Source organism: Myxocyprinus asiaticus, chromosome 13 (assembly GCF_019703515.2).
Source record: "Myxocyprinus asiaticus isolate MX2 ecotype Aquarium Trade chromosome 13, UBuf_Myxa_2, whole genome shotgun sequence".
Lineage (NCBI taxonomy): Eukaryota > Metazoa > Chordata > Actinopteri > Cypriniformes > Catostomidae > Myxocyprinus > Myxocyprinus asiaticus.
The window spans coordinates 34,784,567-34,810,516 of NC_059356.1; the positions used below are offsets into that span (position 1 = coordinate 34,784,567).

The 25,950-nt window shown below is 37.0% G+C and overlaps 1 protein-coding gene across 1 annotated transcript in view; it reads right to left on the bottom strand.

The window, feature by feature from the left end:
• LOC127450497 (zinc finger protein 385D-like) overlaps positions 1–15,302 on the bottom strand; it is a 170,795-nt gene extending 155,493 nt beyond the window's left edge. The window contains exon 1 of the mRNA XM_051714670.1: positions 15,103–15,302. Within this exon, the coding sequence (XP_051570630.1) occupies positions 15,103–15,151 (49 nt within the window). The 5' untranslated portion in view covers positions 15,152–15,302. The remainder of the gene's footprint in view (positions 1–15,102) is intronic.
• Positions 15,303–25,950: the final 10,648 nt, after the last annotated feature.

Genomic DNA, 25,950 nt, shown 5'->3' on the forward strand with positions numbered 1-25,950 from the left:
CAAGAGAGAACTGATACCATCAAAGAGTTCTTCAACATGCTAGTGCAGCTGATTTTGGAGTTATTAACATGGCAGGAGCATCTCGGATTACTCTAGAATGAGTGTGTACTTGTGTTTGTGTGTGATAAAAAATGATCCTTGCCTGATGCGGTTGACGAACACCTATCATTTCTCTCAATCCAATGGGATGCTGGGTATTCATTCCAGTTTAATTTACCGTGATGCATTCTCCTGTGTCCCTCTCTGTCTCTCACGCACACATAAACACATACACAAGCATTATCACTGCTGTCTCAAAAGCTCATTCTGTTGAGAGACAGTTTGAATGAATGCTTGCCTTTCAGCTCAACATCTGCTTGTGTTGCTCAACACTACAATACAGCTTATTAAACATCATCAAATGATTAATTTAGGCCTACTATGAATTACTTTGAGACTAGTCGGTAAAAGTAATTACATAATGTCTGAGAAAAGTGAAGATAGTTTCGAGAACAGGTCAATAATCATTTGTTTGCAGATGCCACTTGGTTTGGAATTTAATATGTACTGGAATGAATTTCAAACATTTTTAATTGTGGCTTAATTGTCCAAATACTTTTCAGGAGCGACTCTAGAAAATATCAGAATCTAGAACTACGAACCACAATTCCTTGAAGCAGGGATTCATTTCAGAGATGCTTTTAGAGCTAAATGAATCATCCAGATTCTTCCAAATCAAATGGACATTTGACATCATCATCCTGGTCCTCAGCATCACTCTGGAGAGGAAACTTGTTAGGTTCAATAATTTTTCAGGAACCATTTAGTGAATTCAGTCCTCTTTATAATAATGTTCTCTTTGTTTGGCCTTTTCTGTGCAGAATTGTTGTCAGTTAATGTTTTTAGATTTCTGTATAAAATGGATTACTTTTCCAGTGGGTTACAGCCAGGCCCAATGTTGTTAGGGTCGTAGACGTTACACAAACATCAGTATACACTATTTCTGTATTTTCCAGCTTCGGACACAGCCATTGAGTCATCGCTTATGACAGGAAACAGCCTGTTTTGGCTTTAAAATATGGGGAAAAAAGGAAAAACACTGTATGACTTTAGTATTGTTTAAGAGTGTCTATTTTTTCCATTCTGAAATGTAAAGGAATATTCCGGGTTCTATACAATTAAGCTCAATTGACAGCATTGGTGGCATTATATTGATGACCACAAAAATTAATTTAGACTCGTCTCTCCTTTTCTTTAAAAAAAGGTAAAAATTGAGGTTAAAGTGAGGAACTTACAATGGAAGTGAATGGGGACAATTTTTGGAAGGTTTAATGTGAAGATTATAATTTTATAAAAACACGTACTTCTTCTGTTAAAACCCATTTATTATTTGAGCTGTAAAGTTGGTTAAATATTTTTTACTGTCATTTTAAGGTTTTAGGGTTTGTTGACATTACATCGTCATGGCAACAAAGTTGTAAAGTTGGCTATAACTTGTATTTTAATGATTTTAACGATCAAAAATTGGCCCCCATTCACTTCAATTGTAAGTGCCTCACTGTATCCCAGATTTTTGCTCTTTTTAAAAAAAAGGAGGGGCAAGTCAAAATTAATTTGTGTGGTTATCAGTATTATGCCACAAATGGTGTCGATTGAGCTTAACTTGTATTGAACCCAGAATATTCCTTTAACAGAGCTTTAAACGTGAAACCTCTCAAGGTATCACCTCCTTTCTCCAGATACCCCCCCCCCACACACACACACACCTTACCTTGAGACACTTTTATGAGAAGGACTGCTTAACACACACACCCTCACAGAAAAAGGTTGCTGGTACTCACACACCCATATACACGTATGAAAACATACTGCTCCTTGCTAAAGGTCAAACAGTGCCCTCATTTATGTTAGACAGTCTTGAAGGAGCCTGAGAAGAAAAATGCCAGCCTACTCCTACACACACTCTACCTCTGTTCACAGTGTGTTTGCAGGTGCCATAATGATATACACAGTAATTTGTCAGTGGTACAGAGTAGCTCATTCTGCCATGCAAAGATAAAACAGAATAACTACTGTGCACATTTTTTTTTTATTATTTCTTTTTATTTAGTCTCTTAACTATGCTCGGATTAAGAGAAAATAAAGTGTGAATTACAATAACAACCAAGGCGAACAACCTTTCTCACAGCCATCAAGGTTTCAGTGTTGGCGTAGTTACTGCATTTTGCCTTTGTGGGCAATACTAAATCTGTGTGAGTGTGTGTATAAGTAAGTGCATTAGTGCAGGACCTCTTTCAGAATCCAAACATATTCGTTACAGCCGGGGCAGACTGGCCGTCGGGAGTACCGGGCGTTTTCCCGGTGGGCCACCGAGTAATTTGGGATGGCCCCTTGCTGCACAACTACCGGCCCTTCCTAAAGGAGATATAGGCAGCCACCATGGGCTCCAACATGCACGCGCGGACCCCATAATAGAGTGAATATTCAAAAAACTCTGTAAGGTAAAGCTAACACAATGACTTTTATTTTGAAAAAATTTACACTAAAGTGTGTGATGTACCTCTGTACCTCAGACTGTGGACCTCAGTATTTGACATACAAATCACAATAATGTTGACAACCAAAGATAACATATTAAGTATAAGGTGAGCTCTGAATAATCACAAAATGACAAATAACTGCAAGTTACAACAAATACAATAACAGCAGCATATATCAAATCTGCAAACAGTAAAAGTGTGAGCAGTACATAGTTATTTGCATAATTTATTCATACCACCGGGAGCTGAAGTGCAGCTTACTGTATAATGCTGAAAAATATGACTTTGTGGCTATTTGAGTCTTTGAGGCTTACTTTGTTTAAAGGATAGCAGAAACAGCGCTTGTTAAAGCACTGGGATTTTCATTTTTGCTCAAGAATAATCTGGTTAATTAAAACACTGCAGATATTAAGTGAAAATATGAGCAATTAATCTGCAAAATATCAGCAAAGATCTACACTTTAAGAGGTATGTTTATTTTGTTTTACACATATTTATATTTGTTTATATTTATATATGTACATATTCTGGCCAACTTTGCTTAAAATGTCATGTCAATTACAAAACTATGTGTAAATGTTTCTAAAAATAAAAAATAAAAAAATAAATGAAAACATTGTCATCAGTGTCCTGCTGTGTGACACTTTTTTCATCTAACTATTTTAAACAACATTTTATGATCTTGTGTAGCTATATATACATATTTAATATATTATTATTATACTTGTTATTAAATAAGACAATAGATTATTTGCACTTCTAGAAAAAAGTTGAAAGGTGATTAAAATCTTTAAAAACTTTGAAGAAATGCTGACTTGTCACAGCACCTAAAATACACACTTTCCCTTGTACTTTCATGTACATTTTAACCTAGCATCTGTATGTTGGGAAAAAAGTTTTTGGACATGTTATTTGTCTGAGCTATAAAGTGCTTATTTTAATGCTTTCTCTAAAAAAAAAATCCAAGCATCACATTTACATTGGTTTTATATTTTTTAAAATTGTTATTTTTTAACTGGTGGCGTCCATTGTCATGACTAGCAGTCAATTGAAATGTTTTTTTGTTTTTTGTTTTTCAACACAAAAAATTGAAATTGAGCCAGAAAATTAAATTCGTGAGCCAGTGTGTTATGGTGTGGTGTGTTGCGGGCTGGGTTTGGTGGGCCGCTCTGAGCCAGAAAGTCCAGGGCCACTTTTTAGTCCCAGTCCGCACCTGGTTACAGCTCCTGACACTTATCATATATCTAAAATTTGTGTATGTTGACATTATGTTTAACCCTTAAATATACATCCAGTAGGCTATTTGATTTGTGTGTCTATATGTGTGTGTGATTCCTATACACGGGTGAGAGGCAGTAGTAGCAACCGGCAGTCAGGTGATGAGAAATGAGAGGGAGCACTGGGCTGAAACATTAACCCCCCTGACCCCCAGGCCCCCACTGAGTAGAGGCCAGCTCCCACTGACCGCGGTCCAGAGTCGAGCACTCACCGGCAGGGAGCACAGACAGCGTGATGAGAGGGCGCTGGAGGCGTGCTTAAAAAAAAGGGCAGGTTGCATGCCCTTGGGGCCTAGACAGCTGTCAGACACCATGACATACACAGTACAGAAGCACATGTACAAGGACACACTTATACACAGGGGAAAAGTGAGGCAGAGGGTGAGAAGAACAGAGACAGTGCTATGGAGAGAGAAAAGGGAAAGAGAGAGAGAGCGATGACAGGGGTTGTCTCACTTGACCGCTCTGTCTGCTGGAGTGAGGAAAGCCACCAGGATTAAGTGTACAGTTAAAGGTGTGCACATTATATTACAGTGACACCTTTGAGCTCAAACACTCGAAAACACTTCGCTCTTAAAGGGATAGTTCACCCAAAATTTAAAACTGTCATAATTTTCTCACCCTCCAGTTGTTCCAAACCCATATGGCTTTCTTCCTTGGAACACAAAATGAGAGATTAGGCAGAATGTTAGGGAATGACAGCCTCAGTCACCATTTACTTTCATGGCAAAAAGAGCAGTGTCAATATTCTCTAAATCTTTCCTCTTGTATTTCATGGAAGAAAGAGAGTCATATGGGTTTGGAACTACATGAGGATGAGTTAATAATGACAATTTTCATTTTGGGGTTAGCCATTCCTTTAGTTTAATGAATATCATGGTAGAGCTGTGGGGTCCTTGCAGATCAACAAAGCAGATGCTGAATAATAACAGCCAGTTTAAAATGATCAGTTTTACTGGACAAACAGCTGAGCTGATTAACTGATGCTATTATAAATGTTGTGGAAAAAAATAAAACTAAGATAGCAAGTAGAAGACATACATAATATACAGAAAAACTTAGGCTACTTTATGTAGGCCAAAACAAAAAAAATTACACAAGATATTTGAACTATGCAATGCTTTAGAGGTTCACCCAAAAATGAAAATTCTCTCATTATTTACTCACCCTCGTGATATCCCAGGTGTGTATGACTTTGTCTCTTCACCAGAGCACATTTGAAGAAAAATAGAAAAATATCTTAGCTCAGTAGGTCCATAAAATTAAAGTGGATGGAGATTTCTCTTTTGAAGCTCCAAAAATCACAGACAGTCAGCATAAACATCATCCATACGACACCAGCTGTTAAATTAATGTTTTCTAAAGCAACACGATCACTTTTGGTGCGAAAAATAAAATATTTAAGTACTTTTTTTAACTCTAAATCATGCTGTCGTTCAGCAGCGGTATGTGCGAGTGATGTAATTGCATTAGCATGTGAGAACTGACGCACGTGTGTCATAGCCGGAAGAGCAGTGCTGTTTACAAGTGAGAAGGAGGAATGCTGTACAGTAGCTTGATTGGTTTTGGTTTAGATCTGTATTGATCTGTTTCTTTACTTACAATGGTGCATTTGTGTGCTTATCCTGGATGTCTCAACCGAGAGGAGAACGTGAGATTACCTCTGTATCATGGCAATGCAAATACGTCACACGAGAGACCGCTTGAACTCCCCTCTCTCCTGCAGCTTACCCTCACGTTGGATTATAGTTAAAAAGTACTTAAATATTTATCTTTTTTTGCACCAAAAGTGAGCGTGTCGCTTTAGAAGACATTCATTTAACAGCTGGTTTTGTATGGATGACATTTATGCTGACTGTCTGTGATTTTTGGAGCTTCAAATGATAAATCTCCATTCACTTGCATTTTAAGGACCTACTGAGCTAAGATATTTTTCTATTTTTCTTCAAATCTGGTGAAGAAATTAAGTCATACACACGTGGGATATCATGAGGGTGAGTAAATAATGAGAGTATTTTCATTTTTGGGTGAACTATCCCTTTAATAAAAATACAAGCTTCACATTTCTGCTTTTAAATCCCCCAGAATTCGCCCTTAGTTTTACAAACTGAGAAACAAGTTGAAGTAATTTTGTAGAATATTCAGCATGTGTGTTGGTACAGAGCTTAAGTTGCATTTAATGTAGAATGTTCCTTTAACAGGCTGTTTTGACTACTGTACCTTTAAAAGTAATGTAAATGACCTGTGTTACGAGCTTAGTTCACGTTGTCATTTGGATGGCCCAAGTTGCTGAATATTAAATACAGGTGTTGATTTGAAATCATGGGCGGCCATGTTAAAGTTGTGATATAGAGAGATGACGATTTCTGAATGGTATATTTTTGCAGCTTAGTTTCCATTAATGGTTTGATGGAAGGGGAGCTTATCTTAATGATTTTTAGAATATGTTTTCATTAGTACATTAAAATGAACCTTAAAAGGGATAGTTCACCCAAAATGGTGGGGAAGGGTAGGCTATATGGTGAGGCAGTTGTGTTACATGGAAGAAGTGAAGTCATATGGGTTTGGAACAATAGGAGGGTGAGTGAATGATGACAGAATTTTCTTTTTTTGGGTGAACTATAGCTTTAAAGTCAACACAATCTCATGGCGAAATTGTAAGGATTCGTACGACTTTTCTAAATTTGGCTAATTCGTATGATACCGTACGACTGCACTCTTATAAATTCATATGACTTTCACTACAGCCAATGACGTCGCTGGACATCGTTTCCATCTAATACGTGACAATTACATTCATACATCATGTTTACACACTCTACTGATCGGTTAGGTTTAGATAAGGGGTTTGGGTTAGGGCACAATATTAATAAGCATGTCCTTAAAGCCTCGTGTGCGGCACTCGCGCTTATTTCCGCATTAGACATCTGGGCATTTGCACATGATGAAATCGTACAAATTTATGCGAACTGAATCGTACGAAATCATGCGTCTATATGTGGGTGTTCTTACTCTGTACTGTAAACCTACAGCTGTGTTGCAAAGAATACTTTCTCTTTCCTTCACACCTCTTGTCTCTCTCCATCACAAGCTTTCTCACAGCCATTAAAATAGAATGATGGAAGAGGTAATGAATGATTCGGACAGAGTGATGAACAGAGAAGTGAATGACACAGAGAGAAAATCCTATATTTAAAAGCAAAACATTTTGCTCAACAGTTTACATTCCAATGCAGCTATTATCCGACAGGTGTCATCACCCTCATGTCCTTCAAAACATAGAAACAGATATACACTACTAAACGCACATACTGTACACAGTACACACACACACAACTACTACTATTGGAGTTAACATTCTTAACAGTCCCTCATATGTACAAGTAGATCCTAAAATCATTCAATTTAACCAGCTGAAATTAATAATTTTCTGAAAATCTTTTTTAAAGTTTATTTACATTTCCTCATATCATGATATAGACAGGCAATCAGGCTTTCGAATTGAAGGATAAATGGTAAATAAATAGTACAACTTCTTTACTTACACCTGTCTTTGTCTTTCAGTCACACATACGCCCATAAAACATGGACACAATTGCCAAAGAAAACACCAAGACATGGGAATCAAGTAATCTGTAGAGTTGAATACATTTCTTCTTTCCAACACACACACACACACACAAACAATTAAAAAGAGGAGTGCATTTAAAACCATGGGTTACACTTTATTTTACAGCGTCCTTTTTACAGTGTAATAACACATGTACAGAGTAAAATTAATTAACAACATGTACTTACTATAGGTTTAGGGTTAGGATTAGGGTTAGTTACATGTAATTATGCATAATGTACTGTTATTACTATAGTCATTACGTGTAATATGTTTAACAAGGACACTGTAAATTAAAGCGTTTCCAAACCACTTTCTGACCTATTGAGAAAGTAAAGTAATGCTGAGGTATTGGCAACCTTCTTAGAGTAGACTTTTTTCTAAAATAACTGGTGTAAACCAGTTTATAAGTCTTTGTTCTGTCAAAATCAGCTATATAAAAAATGATGATATATTTGTTATTGAGCTAACTATATGTTAAGATGGTCAGCTGACACATAAATAAATGTATAAAAAAAATGTTTGTTTTTTTTAATGAAAATTCCTAGGCTAACATACCTGATGATGGTCCTTTAAAGAAAAAGAAGAAAGAAAAAAAGATAAACCATTGATATGCCTTAAAGGAATATTCCGGGTTCAATACAAGTTCAGCTCAATCAACAGCATTTCTGGCATTACATTGATCACAACAAAAATACATTTTGACCTGTCTCTCCTTTTTTTGTTTACATGGACACCAGAAAGCCTTTTATTGCAAGAAAGCTGCTTAAGGCTGGAAAGTGGCATTCCCATTTACATGTACTGTATTGTGTTTGCGGCTTTCTCTTAACTCCAGTATACAATCATTAGGCAGCTTTCTCCACAGCAATGTAATTTCCCCGCAACACTTTTGTAAATAACAAACAAGGGATCTGAGAAAGACCTCACTATTTTATTCTCTGTTGCTTCGCTTTAGTTCCAGATATTCCAGAGTTGTTGCTGTGTTTGTTTCCTTAACTTTCCATCAAGACCTGCAAAAGAACAGCACTGCAATAGTGGAGTTTCCCTCTTATGTAAAACTCTGGGATTCCCCCAGTGTACGAGTGCATGAAGGACAGTCGTTTTTTTAAAATTGGTGTGTATAAATAGGTATATTTTATAGCGTATGTGCTTTTCCCTTTTTCCACTGTACTCCCAGAAATGTTGTATTCTTTTCGCTGTGTTGACTTGTTGATATAATGTATGGCTCCATCCACCCTATGACATAATCCGATCTGTTCATACACATGCACACTCTTCAAACACCCATCAGAACACCATTTATACGCAGGGTTGGGGAGTAATGGAATACATGTAACAGGAATATGTATTTAAAATACAAAATATAAGTAACTGTATTCCACTACAGTTACGATTATATAATTGGTATTTAGAATACAGTTACATTCAAAAAGTATTTTGATTACTAAAGAGATTACTTTGCATTTTATTGTCATTCCTTTCATTTAATATTTAGTCCTTTCAGATGGAAAACATTTATACATATAAATGATGTGATCCAAAGTGCATTTGAACAGCGGTGAAACACTTTCTTATGATGTGTTACATTCATACGAGCAGACAGAGAAGTAAGTTTGAAGTAAGTTTGGAGCAGAAGAAATAGAAATAAACCTTGTGTAAATTGTCAGCTTTATGCTAAGCTATTTCTAGCCATTGTACAAGCACGTTACCAGGCACAATCATATTTTTTAATCAAGAAAATTCACGTTGGATCATAATTTAAAAATCGTATTCTTGTTAATTTTTGTATTGTTTTCCTGTAAAAATATCTAAAAATCATTAAAACAAGATCAATTTGATTCATCTTGTTTTAGAAACAACACTGTATAAGATATTTAGGTTTTTCAGAGAATGTATTTTTAACATGTGTATTTTGTCTTACTGTACTGGCAGAGTTTTTATAGTCAAAACAAGTGAAAAAATCTACCAGTGCTGAAGAAGTAATCCAAAGTATTTAGAATACGTTACTGAACTTGAGTAATCTAACGGAATACGTAACAAATTACATTTTACAGCATGTATTCTGTAATCTGTAGTGGAACACATTTCAAAAGTAACCCTCCCAACCCTGTTTATACATTTACATGGCCACATAAGCCGCGTTCTCCGGAAGAAACCTGGGTGTGTTAAACCGCTTTCTCTTAATCCATTAAACGGTGTAAGGAAAACAGCGTTCTCGTTTACATAACGTTTCAGAACACTGCTTTCTGCAAAAACCCTGGAAATAAACCGTTTTCTTAAGTGCATGTAAACATTGTCACTGAGGAACTTACAATGGAATTGAATGGCCCTTCTCTACAAGTTTAAATGCTCACCGTTTTTAAAGTGTAGCCACAAGATGTAAACACTATGCATGGTTACATGATTGTAGTGTGATAAAATCGCTTACTAATCTTTTATGTTTTAAGTTATATATAACTTTACAGCTTCGCTGCCATGACGATGTAACGCCGTAAATCCTAAGACCCTAAAATGACAATTTAAACAACTTTACAGCTCAAATAATACACAAGTTAACAGAAAATGTATTGCAAGTTATTTTATAAAATTATAAGCTTCACATTTCTGCTTTTAAACCCTCCAAAAATTGGCCCTATTAACTTCCATTTTAAGTGCCTCACTGTAACCTCGATAACCACTGTAAAGTCAAATTATTTTTTGTGGTAAATCAGCAATATGTCACAAATGCTGTTGATTTAGCTTAACTTGTATTGAACCAGGAATATTCCTTTAAATATATGGGACTGCTTCCAAGTCTTTTGTATTTAATAGACAGAAACGGGATGTTTCCTCTAACCATTCAACCAAAAAGCTGTCGTAGAGGAGAAGCCAATGAAACTATGCGGTGATTTACTGTCTCAGGAAGTAGGAGAACGATCAGTTCAGACTGTAATATTTCTTGATACGTTGCCCCTTTTAGTATTTCTTGAACAAAGAGTACTGCATCTAAATCCTTTATGAAGAAACACTGTCAGAATATCTACAAATAAATAAGCATATCAATGATATATTACCAAACTGGGGTTATTATCAGATCTGCAGTCTCATAAAACAGTGATCTGATGTGTTAAATCCTGCTCTTCCACAGGCCCGTATGGCAACATAATTCAGGCATGTGATCAGCTTAGCACAAAAAAGCAGGAAAATGTACCGAGCAAAGTGGGGGGCAACAAAAGTTGTTAGCTCATGATACCTATTGCATTAACAAATAAAACCCTATTGTAAAGTGTTAACAATAATTCATGACAAACACATAGCAATTGTTGATCAGCACAAAACCACCCAAACAGAGTGCATAAGTTAAAATATATAGCCAGCATTTGGAAAGGGATCATTTTGACAAGCTCCGTGATTTGGATTGAAATATGATAAACATTGGGTCATCTCATATTGATGCAGTCATCTCAGTTTTCCCGCACACAGCCGCTAGATGGCGCAATTAGCTCGTGCAGTGCTGACTTCAGCAGTTTATGCAGGCTGTTAAACGCGGAAATGGCATGCAAGGCTACATCGCGATTTCAATTTTAATGCTGCGGATATCATATCATACGCCAATGTCTCAGGAGGTCAACATTTGCATAATTTAAATAGATTTTCCTCAACGTGTACTGTTCCTGTGCTGCTTTTACAAATGTCACGCTGATTTTTACGCATTAATGTGAAAATGCCAGTGAATAAAAATTTAATATTACCTGTTCTTAGGAGTGCCGACCCCTCTTCATCGTGTGGCTATTATTATTTCTGGATTGTGCATTTAAATTCCCAGAGTTTTTAAGAGAGCTCTCCCAAAAACTCATGTCCATTTTTATAACATCCGTAACCCAAGTTTTTTTGTCTTTTTTTTTTGTCTCCCCTTTTCTCCCCAATTTGGAATGCCCAATTCCCAATGCGCTCTAAGTCCTCGTGGTGGCGTAATGACTTGCCTCAATCCAGGTGGCAGAGGACGAATCTCAGTTGCCTCCATGTCTGAGACAGTCAATCAGCATATCTTATCACGTGGCTTATTGAGCGCATTACCACGGAGACATAGCACGTGTGGAGGCTTCATGCTATTCTCCGCGGCATCCACGCACAACTCACCACGCGCCCCACCGAGAGCAAGATCCACATTATAGCGACCACGAGGAGGTTACCCCATGTGACTTTACCCTTCCTAGCAACCGGGACAATTTGGTTGCTTAGGAGACCTGGCTGGAGTCCCTCAGCATGCCCTGGATTCGAACTCGCGACTCCAGGGGTGGTAGTCAGCGTCTTTACTCGCTGAGCTACCCAGGCCCTGTAACCCAAGTTAATTTTCCAAACTAAATGGGGGGAAAATTCGTCTAGACTGAACATTTTCAAATGCCTGCACTGTATCTGCAGGGTTTTATGATTATACAGACAAACGGTTCGATATATGTGAAGATAAATATCACGATTTCACTGCAAATATCACATCAGTAATGCTGGAATTGCAGCTAGCCATTTTTAACCTGTCAGCAACTGTGGCAATGGTTCAAACCTGTTTTATATCCAACCATTTTATTTCTCTTGATTAATTAAAATATACTTTAAAGAGGTCCTGACAGAGAAAATCAGGAGCCTCCGTCTCACGTGTTCTCTAGTGTGTCCGTGATGCAGAAGCAGCAGTGAAATTTGTGAGCGAAGTTGTTCTGAGGGAAGGTTGAATGACATTTTTTTGGGTGAAAAATGCTCAACGAGAATGCACCGGACAGGACATTGCCGATAACATGAACCTCCGATGAAATATTAACAACCACCAACCCCCCCCCCCCATTGGAAATGGACATTTAAAACCCCCTGCCAAAGGAAAGCTAAGTGAATGTTGTAGTCAGGATCGCTGCAGCAAGGGCAGTGCAACAACATCGTCCTGCCCCAGCTGAGTGCATTTCTGCCTGGTGTGACTGATCTATTTGTACCGCTGTCTGCAGCGCCTGTTTAGAACACAAGAAGAGCATTGGCATCCAATACATCAAGATATAACAGAGCAGAGTCCAATATCACTAGTCATGGAGGAGGATGGAGGAGTGGGAAACGGGAAGTCAGGAATGGTTGTTTAAATAAACTTTGAGAATCAATACCTACAGTGAAAATTTCCCTTTTAGACTTGTAACTAATATCATATAAAAAAAAAACAATAACACTAAAACAAATAGTTTTCCTAAAAATTAATGTCCACATACATGGACAGCAGGACTAAGTTGTGAAATGTTAAATAATACCAAGCGATAATTTTTTTTTTTAAAACAAATTGTTTATTGTTTCCAGTAGTGTTGGTTATTCATGTTTTTGAGACGTTACAGAGATAACAGCTGATTAATGTGTATTGGGAAAAGCACAAATAAAAAAACTATACAAATAAAATTATTTGAGTTGACATGATTTGACTTTTATGTTTCAGTGTTTTGTTTTTTTCCTACTTCAGCAACAAAATCTCAATGTTCTCTGTTTGCACTCTCAAACAAACAATTCATAGCACGTGCTGAATCATTTTACCATTCAGAAATTAGCATAAATAATTCTGATTCACAGTAATGGCCAGTATCATCCAGTCACTGCCAACTATGCTAAAATAAAATTTTGCATTATACATTCTGAATACATTCTGAATCTAAATACAGATTACCAGATGACCTTATTCACGCTAGCACCATCTTGGATTTTTAATAGGGAATGACAAGTAGGCTGTGAGGGATATACTTACTGTCTCTTCAATGGGCTGTACTGCAGTTTAAAGTGTTTCTGGATCATTCCACAGACAAAACATTATAAATGTATAAAAATGTATAAAATATCTGTCCCAGAACATTCAGTATACAAAGCACTCCTGACAACATGAGTTGTGGAAAATCAGATGTGATCTAGGAGCTTTATACAGCTTTACACCGTTCATGCTATTGAAGAGTTGGCATGAACACCATCCCTCACAGACCAGAAGCTGTTTCTCTGATTTTCTATCATTATCTCTACAAGGCACGGATCCCTATTGTTTGAACGAGCCTTGTGACGGTGCAAGCGCTTGTCTGCTTATGTCTTTCAACATGCATGTTAAGATGAGCCAACGCACTCTCACGGTGAAATCGTCAGGATTCGTACAACTTTTCTAAATGTGGCTAATTCGTATGATATCCTACAACCGCACTCGTTTTAATTCCTACGACTTTCACTACAGCCAATGACGTCGATGGACATTGTTTCCATCTAATATGCGACAATTACTTGCTTCTGTCACACACAACAGCTTCTTATCATGTTTACACACTCTACTGATCGGTTAGGTTTAGATAATGGTTTGGGTAAGGGCATAATATTAATAAGTATGTCCTTAACGCCTCGTGCGCGTAACTAGCGCTTACTTCCGCATTAGACATCCAGGAATTTGCGAGTTTATGTGAACAACATTGTGCGAGACCATACGAAATAGCCAACTTGTAAATTACATACGACTTTTCATTTGCTAATATAGCCTAATCGTTTTTATTTCACTTTGACGCTTATGATTATTGTTCATGTTCATGGTAACCAAATAATAATATCCCTAGTTTAAAAAATATATATAGAATCGATATTTTTGTGTGTTGATCAATATTTTTTATTCAACATCAGTATCGGAAGTATCGATATCGATACATACCTGCCAACACTTCCTATTTTACCAGGTTTCTCCCGTTTTTCCACCCCTACAGATTTACAATTTCTCCCAAGAAACTCACGATTTTCCACACCCACACTTTGCTCATGCATAGCGTTGCCACCTGTCCCGTAAAATATAGGATCGTCTCGTTTTTAAATATGAAATGATGCATCCCGAATCAAATAAATAGCCAATGGGACGCGATTTGTCGAGTTTTTGACAATTTACATGTTCAATGTAAATGTTCAATAAGATGTAGGCTTCAACATTACACAGATCCAACAATGCATGAATACAACCAATGAGCCATAAAGAAGTACATGTGAAGGAAAAATAAATAAATAATTAAAATAAAGTTCATAAATCAAAACAATACCCTACACACTTTTGCCTAAAAAGTCTAGATAGAAAATAAAAAGGCATGCCATAGAATTACAATATGATGTTGACGGAGTGCTAGTTGAAAGAAAGTCACTTTCCCTCGAATGTTATTGTTCTAATATCAATGAACTGAGAAATATGACAAATATCAAGGCACATTCATCATGACAGGGGTAATACTGCTTGTCTGGAGCAACGAGAATTTGTGAGCGCTCACACGGCGTTTCATTCATCTTTCATCCATTTTTCGGATGCCGGAGTATGACAGCAGGGTAAACATGATAAACCGCAACTGACTTGGTATCAAAGTATTATCACAGAGCTCAGCGCGCGAATTGAATTTTGCTTTATTCCGAAATGATTCCTTAAACCAGTATCTCCGTTATTAAATCTTTTCTCTTTGGGACAGCGACGTTGTGGTGCGTTGCTGCGAAATAAGTTCCCGAGTTGTCATCACAGCCAGTATTTGATTGATTATAACACTATGATTGGTGTGTTCGCCTGACAGACGACTTCAGTAGGTCTATATCAAACACGCATCCAAACTTATCCTCTCCTTCAGCTGAGCTAGACGAACATCTGCTCGTTTATATCTAAACCGAGAGTCCCAATTAAAGTAAATTGAATGAACGGGGTGCTTACCGGTCCCGTTGCGTTTGCGAGTCTCTCCGTGGTCCTCTGAGCCCAACATTACTACCGTACTTCTCGCTCTTCGGTGTGCCCGAGCTGAAGTGATACGGAGGACCTCGTGCAGCTGAATGACCAACGGTGAACCAGCGCTCGGGACATTTACACAAACTGTGCGCCCTAACTCTCTTCAGGGGACCTCCCAGACATCTCTTCTTTCTGACACACTAACTATTTGAACACAAAGTAAACAAAACTTGTTTTTAAGTTATATTATCATCAGCATTTTAAATGGAACGAACGAAATTCGAGAATTTCCCGTTTTGGATGTTTCGTTCCACAGTTAGTACCGGAAAGACTGAGTGACGTTCATTACTCAAAAAGATACGGTCGGCAGGACTATAAATAATCGACTCATCAAATGTGTCAGAGCCTCAGACAGACACCTCCTTCTGAACACAGTGATCTGTTCCCACACGCTGACCGCCGGTTGCGGTCATAAATTAAACTGTGTATATTACAGGAATAGTTCAAACAAAAATGACAATTCTCTCATCATTTACTCATCCTCATGCCCAGGAGTGCATGATTTGTTTAATCTGCAGAACACAAATAAAGATCTTTAGAAGAATATCTCAGCTCTGTTGGTCCATAAAATGCAAGTAAATGGTGGCCAGATCTTTGAAGCTCCAAAAAGCACATAAAGGCGGCATAAAAGCAATCCATGTGACTCCAGTGGTTTAATCCATGTCTTCAGAAGAAATATGATAGGTATGGGTGAGAAACAGACCAATATTTAAAGACCCTGTGAATTCAAAATGAATGATTTGCCGCCTTTAGTCTATATATATATATATATATATATATATATATATATATATATATATATATATATATATATATATAAGCTTCAGGGTAATCTATGCTAGTGTTCTTCTAAATGTTGACAAATTTCGTTTTCCGAAGATATAAGCATTTAAATTCTGCAGTATCTCCCTTCTGGCTAAACAGACCCAGAAAGATGTATGACTCATAACTTACTCCTTTAACCCTTAAACGCATACCTCGGGTCTTTAGGGACCCGGGACCTCATTTCACCCCCTGTACCTCATCGATTTTTTGGAGTTGTGCCCACACCTCTTTAGTATTCCTCAATCTATCTCTTATAAATAGTGTAAAAAAAAAAAAAATTACACTATCTGTATTTGTGTTCAATCAAATGCTTTATAAAACGAGAATGTCCCCTCCCCCTACATCTGATTAGCGTACATGGCTGTGTTCTAACTGGCGCTGATCATGACTTTGCAGAGTACTTTAAAGAAAGCACAATCCATGCTGTAGGGTTGTTGCAAACAGATTTTCCACTAAGAATCACTTAAAAAGTGAGTTGTAAATAACCATCATCACTTTTCAGCCTTCTGAAGTTCTCACAGTAGAGGGTAATTGTCTTTGGAGGGAATAAGTGTAGGGATGATTACCTTTGAATGGAATGCAAATGCAGGAGTTGGATGCAAGTAAACTCGCTGGAGTTGATCCATGTTTAATGCAGCCGTTTTTCTGAGGTTTCTCGGGATGTACAGTATGAGTAAGTGTTCTTTATTCTTTATGATCAGTGTATTTCAGAACATTGATTTATTGTGATTATTTACTCGCTTGTTTCTCATTAATCTGCATTGAAGTGCACAACTGCTCATCGTAAGCAAACACCGCAATGTGCTGCATTTTTTTTTGTGGGTTGGTTATGTAGAAACAATTCAACATGTCCCGCCCCAACTTCATGTTTCAGTAGGAAATACGTCAACAGGCCAAAGAAAACTGTGCTTGTCAAGGCACTTCAGGGGCACTTTAAGTCCTTTTTTTTACTATAAATTTCCACTTTCACCAGCCCTCCTAAGCACTCTCTTTTCTCCTAAGAGTGCTTCTTTTGTTTTTGCCGATTTGCATTCTTCATGCATATCACCATCTACTGGACAAGGAGGAGAATTTATAGTAAAAAAAAAGGACTTAAATATTGATCGGTTTCTCACATACACCTATCCACCTTTTTCCTGAACACGGACATGTTCCACGATTCGCCTGTTTTCAATTTCTAGTCTACAGTGTTTTCGCTCACATCGGCCTATATTCTTAGCAGGTAATTGGATGTTTAAAGTATTACATTTGTAAACATTTTCAAAAACATGTGGCTTTAAAGTGCCGATACTTAACAGAGTCGAGATGACCGTTATTTTGACAGTGCCTCACCTGAGTATGTAGACGTCATGAAGAGATGGTCCGAGGTTAGTTCTGTTGATATCATTAACTACTTTGAGTTGTTATGACAGCCAACAACTGCACAAGTTGAGCCTGAAATAAATGTTTACTCCAAGTAACACTTATATGGTTGCTGTTGTCTGTCTGAATCGCTCATTTCAGTAGTTTTTACATTGTGTCTCGAGACCAGAAATGCAAAACAGGCCATTAGAATCATCATGGCACTGCCCAGTGGTTGCTCAGGAAAACTGTGGATTATGTTGCTTTAGACGACATCGATTAAACCACTGGACTCGTATGTATTACTTTAGTGTCGCCTTTATGTGCTTTTTGGGGCTTCACAGTTCTGGCCACCATTTATTTGCATTGAATGGACCAACAGAGCTGAGATATTCTTCAAAAAATCTTTGTTTGTGTTGAGCAGAAGAAAGAAAGTCATACACATCTGGGATGGCATGTAGATGGGTAAATGATGAGAGAATTTTCATTTTTGGGGGAACTATTCCTTTAAGCCCTATCAACGCACCCTCATGCACCTTCAGTATCGCACCGTTTTCTCTGAGCTAACCGCATGATAAGACCAAATTGTGAGGTGGTTACACAAACTAGCCCCAAACATCCATAAACAATTTCCCCCTATCCAACTGCTGTAATGAGCTGAATATGCGCCACTGCTTAGTCCATGTTTAATGACAGAAGTGACAACAGATTCAAAATGAGCCACTGAAAATTACAGTAACCCTCAAGACTGCTATCATCATGGTGTCAACGTTGTCATTAATCAGAATGTGATTGTTTGGTTTTGGTCTGCTAACCATGATTCATTTGTAATCTTAATATCATGGGTGGGCCTCTTTTATAATCTACTCTTTAAACAATGCATTCTGAAATTGTTATTGATTGGCTAATTAAATGATCTTATCAGAGCTCATGTGTTTTTCAATAACTTTCTTAGATGCCCACAAAGAAAAGATTTATCTTAGCTTGTGCAAAAATAGAGATTTCTCAATTCAAAGTATTATAAACATTACTGTTCTGTGATGTAGATTAAACAGCAATGACACCTTAAACTCATCTTTAACTATTGTCCTTCTCATGTCTGTAGCAGCTTTGAAATTGCAAACTGCATAAGGCATATTTTAAGATATACTGTACATTGTTGGTTATGAGCAAATCTGCACATTTCGGTTTCTTAAATTGGATCTTAATCAGCTTGGCCAAATTTATACAAGCAAGGGAGCAAACACACATTCAAGACAATATACACACGCTTCACACAGCTATTGGTCTCGCCACAGGCCACTTCTTTTGAGGAAGGATACTTTTTGTGCTTTTGTATCTGGGTAGAAGCTGGTGTGTGATTTTATTGCTTTAGCACTTGGCTGATGGATGCTCTTGAAACACACTTAGAGCTTCACCAATCCTTTTCTATGTGTAGGAGTTCTCTGACATTCTGATCAACCAACTGGCCAACCAGAATCAAACCAGAGTTACGCCCTGTGAGCAGGATAAAATAGAATCACACTCCAAAACTACATACACATACACACAAACAAACAAACAAACACACACACACACACACACACACACACACACACCATGAATGTCCACCCTACTGCCACACACACATGCATCTTAACTACTATCAGCTTATTGACAAACACACACTACAATGTCAGCAAAATCAAAACATATCCAATCAGTCTAGGCTTTCAAACCCAATTCACAATTTCCATTTGGATCACCTGGTTTCCATGGTAACAGGCAGTAAAGTGCACATCATGCTTTGAAACAGTGGGGACTTTCAAATTTGGAGTTGAATGGAGCTATTGGAGGGACTGTGAAAAGATTAAATTTAATGGATTGAAAGAAAAGTGAAAGAATGAGAAAAAGACAATAGCGGCTGAAGTCCAACACTGTGGGATGCACAATGAGGGTATATTGGTCTGATATAAAAGCACTCTATTAAATGGTTGGATGAAAAGGAAATAACTTCTGTTCTTCACTTCTGAATGTGTTCATGGCTTCTTAGGGTGATGTATGCATCCATAAACCCTTAGTATTTGTGTTTACTTATCTGTTATTCTGTTCCATCTTTGATCTCCTGATTAAAATTTAACAATATATGCAGACACATACTGCATCAAAAATTGTGTTCTTCTATGCTGTTGTATTAGAAAATAGGCTTAAAGGAAAAAATATAGCATTTGTTATATATTTATTTAGTTTTTTTGCAGAACTGGCGGATCCACTGTTGGCTTTGATTGCTTTTTAGAGAAATAAAACACTTCATTTACCACACGAGCATGCAAAACTGTAAATGAGACTTCACAAAATATATGCATCCCCTCTGGCTTTCCTTCATCATTTCTTTCCAATTTTCCTGTTGTTTTTATTCTCTTCCTCCATGTCATTTCTCAGCCTCCTTTTACAATAGGAGCAATCATCAGGAGAGCAAACTGATGGCATGTTTTTTTTTTTTTCTTCTCCTGCACATACTCCATTACATCTCTCAGAAAGAGAGGAGAACGTGATTCATGGTCCTCATATGCTCAAAGTCACTGGATCACTATTCTCAATTCGAGCACTTGGATAGGCACATAGAATACAGGCCACTAACTGTTTGCTCCAGCAGACCAGAATCGTTGTAAACACTTGTGAGCTCAAAGAACCATTAAAACCTCTCAGGCCAAGAAGAACCCTCTACCTCATATACAGTATTTTTGATCTTCATTCACTCAGTTCCATGTTTATGTTGATTAAATTACTATGACACTGTGTACTGTCTCCCTGCCTGAAATCATCACTATGTAGACTTGCTATCAAAAGAAGACAATCTGTGCTTCTACTGCACACAAATCGAGGAGGGAACATAACTTCGCCTTTTGACCGAATTTCCTAATTACACACACTTTCTTTACCCATTTTATACAAAAAAAAAAAAAAAAAAAAAAAAAACGTTTTCTCCTTATGGTTTTTACATAAGAAAATTACAAGTATACAACAAAGAATCCAAACTAAAAGTTACTGGCACACTTTGCACATACATAAAAAACTTTAAAGAATAGTTCACCCAAAAATGAACATTCTTTCATCATAAACTCACCCTCATGCCATCCCAGATGTGTTTGACTTTCTTTCATCTGCTGAACTCAAATGGAGACTTTTAGAAGAATTGCTCAGCTCTTTTGGTCCATTTAATGCAAGTGAATTGGTGCAAAAATATTGAAGCGCCAAAATCACATAAGTCAGCATAAAAGTAATCCATAAAACTCCAGTGGTTAAATCCGTGTGTTCAGAAGTGATATGATAGATGCGTGTGAGAAACAGATCAATAATCTTTTTTTTACTATAAATTTTCCTCCCTGCTCAGTCAATCTCTACTTTCGCTTTCTTCTTCTTGTGTTTTTGGTGATTCACATTTATGCATATTGCCCCCTATTGGGCAGGGAGAAGAATTTCTAGCAAAAAATGACTTAAATATTGATCTGTTTCTCACCCACACCTATCATTTCACTTCTTAAGATATGGATTAAAACACTGGAGTCATATGGATTACTTTTATGTTCCTTTTTGTGCTTTTTGGAGCATCAACATTTTGGCACCCATTCACTTGCATTGTATGGACCTACAGTGCTGAGATATTCTTCGAATCATCTTAATTTGTGCTCTGCAGAAGAAAGAAAGTCACACATCTGGGATGGCATGAGGGTGAGTAAATGATGAGAGAATTTATGGGTGAACTATACCTTTAAAATACAAAAACATTTATGAACACGCATGTACTTTACATAGTAACTTGATATTCACCAGATGACTGGACAATCACATAAAATTGCACGTTTATTGTATATACTGTATATGTTGTACACGCATTTGTAACTATGTCATGTCTAATAATGCTCTGCCGATGTTTACCCATGCGTCTTTGAAATTGGAACCTGCAGGGATCCATTTCCCTAGTGTGAGAGACTGTAGGCAGTAAACACTTCAAACACATTTGACTCCATTAATGAAGTAGATGAAGAGCATTTGGTTTGTAATTTGTTCTGGGGAGCTGTCCTCCAGCCCAGTAGACTTCAGTCTATTCATTTCACGAAGCGTCTGGCTCTTAATTACTTCATATTTAATCAATAAACCATTAAGGTTTAAAGAGTGTAATCGAATGACCCTTGTCACCTTCACACCTGACTGAACATCTCATGAATGTATATACCGACTCTGTTCAGGGCGATTATAGCCAAAGTTATCACTTTCAAAATCACTTCACTGTGTCTTTGATCAGTACTAAATAAAAGGTGAAATGCCTAACAAAACAGCATGAAAAAGCATCAATATTTTGATACTATCAGCAGCGTTTCTCAAAAACAATATAATTGCTATGCTTATTTTTCCTCACATGCAATTTTGATTCTCTGTAATGCTCTATATGATTTCTTAATTTATTTATCAGTCAGGCCACTTATTGAAAAAAGGTCACGCATGGACCTTCTGCGATCATTAAGGTCCTTCAGCATATTAGGCAACTGATTAATAAATTCAGCAACCAGTTAGATGAAGTGGATTATAATGCATGTTTTTGTTCCCTAAAGGGAGCCAGACACAAGGCACATCAGTTCAGTGAGTGAGTGAATGAGTAAGTTCAGGCTTTATCTTATATGTTTAAACGAGTTTGTATGCAGCATGGGATGATAAGACAAACAAAAAAGTAAAGACACTGATTTTTCCCCTATAAGAATCCTGCAATCGTAGTTGCATGGCAAAATGGATTACTGTTAGCACTGTGAAGGGACACCATTACTTACATGGGAGCATTAAATCAGCCTCTCTGGATGCTTTTACCAGCTGCCTACACCCCAAAAGTAAAAGTGGTCTTGACTGATGACATTGATTTTGTAATGCAAGGTAAAATGGGGGATGACAGCATTTGTAATGGCAGGATTTATGCAGGAAGACTTGGAAATTAACAGAAAATACTGGTTCTGTTAATCTGAAAAGCTCATGTACATGTCAAAATATTTGCATTCAGTGACCTCCGTTTATTGGCAAAGGATGAATTAAAAGATGTGATCCTGATCTGAAATGTACTACTGTAAGGTACTTTAACATCATTGAAGCTCTGGTTTATCCTTATTGATGTTTTCTGGAGTAAATTATTGAGTAAACTGTGTTAGTTTGCTTTAGTTGTGTTGTACCAATACTATGGTTGAACTGTGTGTGTGTGTGTGTGTGTGTGTGTGTGTGTGTGTGTGAGAGAGAGAGAGAGAGAGTGGGAGTAAAATAAGAACAATTTATTTCCATTTGTAGACACACAGTCATATTTAAAGCAATTATTAGCATAAATTCTCTTTCTATGAATCCTATGACATGAGTGCTCAGAATTAGTTGGAGAAATATTAAGAGATTTAAGTCTCACTTGTGATATCATTTATTCTTTAAAGCACAACCAATTCAACACTATTACAAATTTGTTTTTGTAAATTCAGCACTAATCTGAGTGGTTTCCTTATCAATTGTAAGATGTGAGGAAAGAATACCCCAGGCATTTAACCCTATCCCACATTTGTCGGTTATAACACATGTATTACATAATAATGCCTGCCCATTGAAATGGAATTTGACACTCGTGACTCTTTGGGGTGATTATAAGTTAAGTTTCTGAAAGATGTGATGGTGGAGAGGCTCTTGAAATGACCCAGACCTGGGGAGGGAGGCTGAATGTCACCCAGAGATGATGTGCCTTTAGAAAGATACTCAAAATTATAAGAGCCCTTGACTAGAGGTCTGGAGAGGCGCAGCTGAGTGGCTTTACCTAATCCATCCACACAAAAGCACATTTGAACTTTACAGCACACAAACAAACTGACACTTACGCACACACAGATATTCACTCTGTTTGCACACACTGTTCTCCTTGGAATATTTTAGGAGTGATAATGTCTTTTTAGATTGACAGTAACAACAGTGTCATAGATGTATGCAACACAGTCTCATGACAACTTGCAACAATTCAAAAGGAGATGGCGAAATTGCAAGATATTGTATGACATGGCTTGTACGAAAATATATGACTTTTATTCCCATAGAGACTAACGAATCAACAAACAGAATATAAAATTAATAAAATACAGGCATCAAACTCCAGCTAGCCTCCTATCCAACACTTTATTTTAGAAAGGAAACATCTATGAACAAATTTGGTTTCTCATTCCATATTTATGCAATACAAATGACTGATGTATGTGGGTCTCATTCAAAACCCCATTGTTTTCTTCCGTGGTCTGCAAATTTTATTATCCTATTAAAATCAGTCAAGGTTAGTTTTTGGGTTTGGGTAAGGTTTTAGACTTTGTTTAGGTTTGGGTTAGGGGTTAAACTAGGAAAACAAAATAACAGTGTTCGTTAATTTGTTTTTATTTAAAGTTGAACGCCATGTTCCTTTATTACACAATTTATTTTATTGTTTATTGTAAAATATTGTTATTATTACGACTTCTCGTCATACAGTTGAATGTATGATACAGCTGAAGTGATGGATCACACATGATTTTAATATTCAATAGTTAAATGTGAAAACTGAATCACAAAGTTAGCTAAATGCTAATGTAAATGTTTTTAAAATGTTAACTGTAGAAATTATTGTAAAGTTTTGGAAAGGTTTAACATTACTATTAAATTGAAAATAAATATTAAAATTGTATATTTACAGTATATACACCTATTTGTACTTGTATATACATACATGAATATTAAATTAATAAGTAATTAAATTAAGCTCTTGAAAGTCAGGTCTTAAAAGTTCCTGCTTCCCACCATTAAAGTTATATATATACACATACACGATTTTATTATCTTCCCCGAGGTCCACTTATAATGTCAGTAAAGTTTTTTTTTTTTTTTTTGTGCGCACCAAAACAGTCATAATTTAATACTGTATATGATCATTTTCCAACTTGTCTCTGGCCCTCTGTCTGAAACACTCTCTTTTAAGATCTCTGGTGCTTTTAAGACTTCAATTTAAACGCCCACTGTTATGATTGGCTAACTTCATGCAGCCCCTCAAATTCAGCCATATTTGAAACTCAATCGGAAGAGAATGAATAAGCTTCACATTAATATAAAAAACGGCATTTCAGGGTTAACACATAATGTAAACCCAACACATTTCATCTGAATGTATCAAACTGCAATCAAACAGTCATGACATTTGAAACATTCATGAATGAAACTGTTTACTCACGGGTCCGGTTGTGTTAAACTGCCCCATCTTTCAATAACAGTTCCTTTGCAAAGCTTGAGTCATATTGTGACTGGTTCACAAGCAATGCTCGCTGGTATGAGCCAATAACACATACAATCCACGCTGAAATGTTCTGAATACGCAAACTTAATACAATCCACGATGATTTTGGGTGCTTCATCTGGCTTTAACAGGCTAAAGCAGAGACAATGGTCTTCACATCTCACATCTTCCGTGTTTGTTTACACACAGTGGCAGCAGCAGAATGAGATGTGTTTTTAAAAGTTGCGCTTGTTCTACTCTTAAAACGCGGCTCACATTGCCGGAAATTCATCAAAAGGATCAAAGATATCCATCGGGAGTGCATGTTTACAAAATACCAACAGTTAAATATAGCACAAATGGGTGCAGAAACGGTCCAAGATGCCTTCAAAACAGCAAGAAACCATGCACTAAATGAAATAGAATGGAGTTCTCCTTTTTAGAGTTATAACTTGACATTGCGTCTTTTAAAAGAGGTGTCCTGTGTAAGTCCCCTTTGCAGTAGATGAATCTCCCATGACAAGCCCTCTCTTTCCATTTCACCTGTCTGACTGACTGTGAGCACCAGTGGGTGTGGTCAAGGGTGCAATGACGAAAAATAGGTGTTGATGTCTTGCTGAAGAGGCAGTCATATGCAGATGTTTTTGGTCCTTGTGACATCACAAGTTCCACAAATTCTAAAAGAGCCATTACTGGAGCTTGGTTTAAATAAATGCTTTTTTTCTATTAAAGGGATAGTTCACCCAAAAATTTAAATTCAGTCATTGTTTAATCACCCATGTGTTGTTATAACCCAATATGACTTTCTTTTTTTAACACAAAGGGAGAAATTGTAAAAAAAAAAGAAAATTCTGTGCTCACTGATGTCATAAAATGGCAGTTTACGGTGACCACATCTTCAAGCTTCAAAAGGATGCAAAGATATTATTCAGAAGTCTAATACTTTTTTCCATGAGACTCATGATTCTAATGAAAGCATACGATAAGTTTTGGTGAGAAACAAACAGAAATCTAATGTATTATTTAGTGAAACTGTTAACCAACAATTGCTTTCCTCTGCACATTCACGAGACTGCACAAGACCAGTAGTTCAAGCAGCCTGCTGGTAAAATGGGGCGTTCAAGTGAAACGCATTTTGTTTATCTAAAAACAGGTCCGCCTCAGTGATACTAAAGCACAGAACACAGCTGAACACAAACCAGATAACCGAACTAACGAAACATGTCTGAAGAGTTTGTAGTCCAAGAATAGATGCATTTATATGCCAAGCCTTATTTTTGTTTACCGGAGTATTCAGTCAAACAGAGAATTAGAGTAGGCGGGAATGT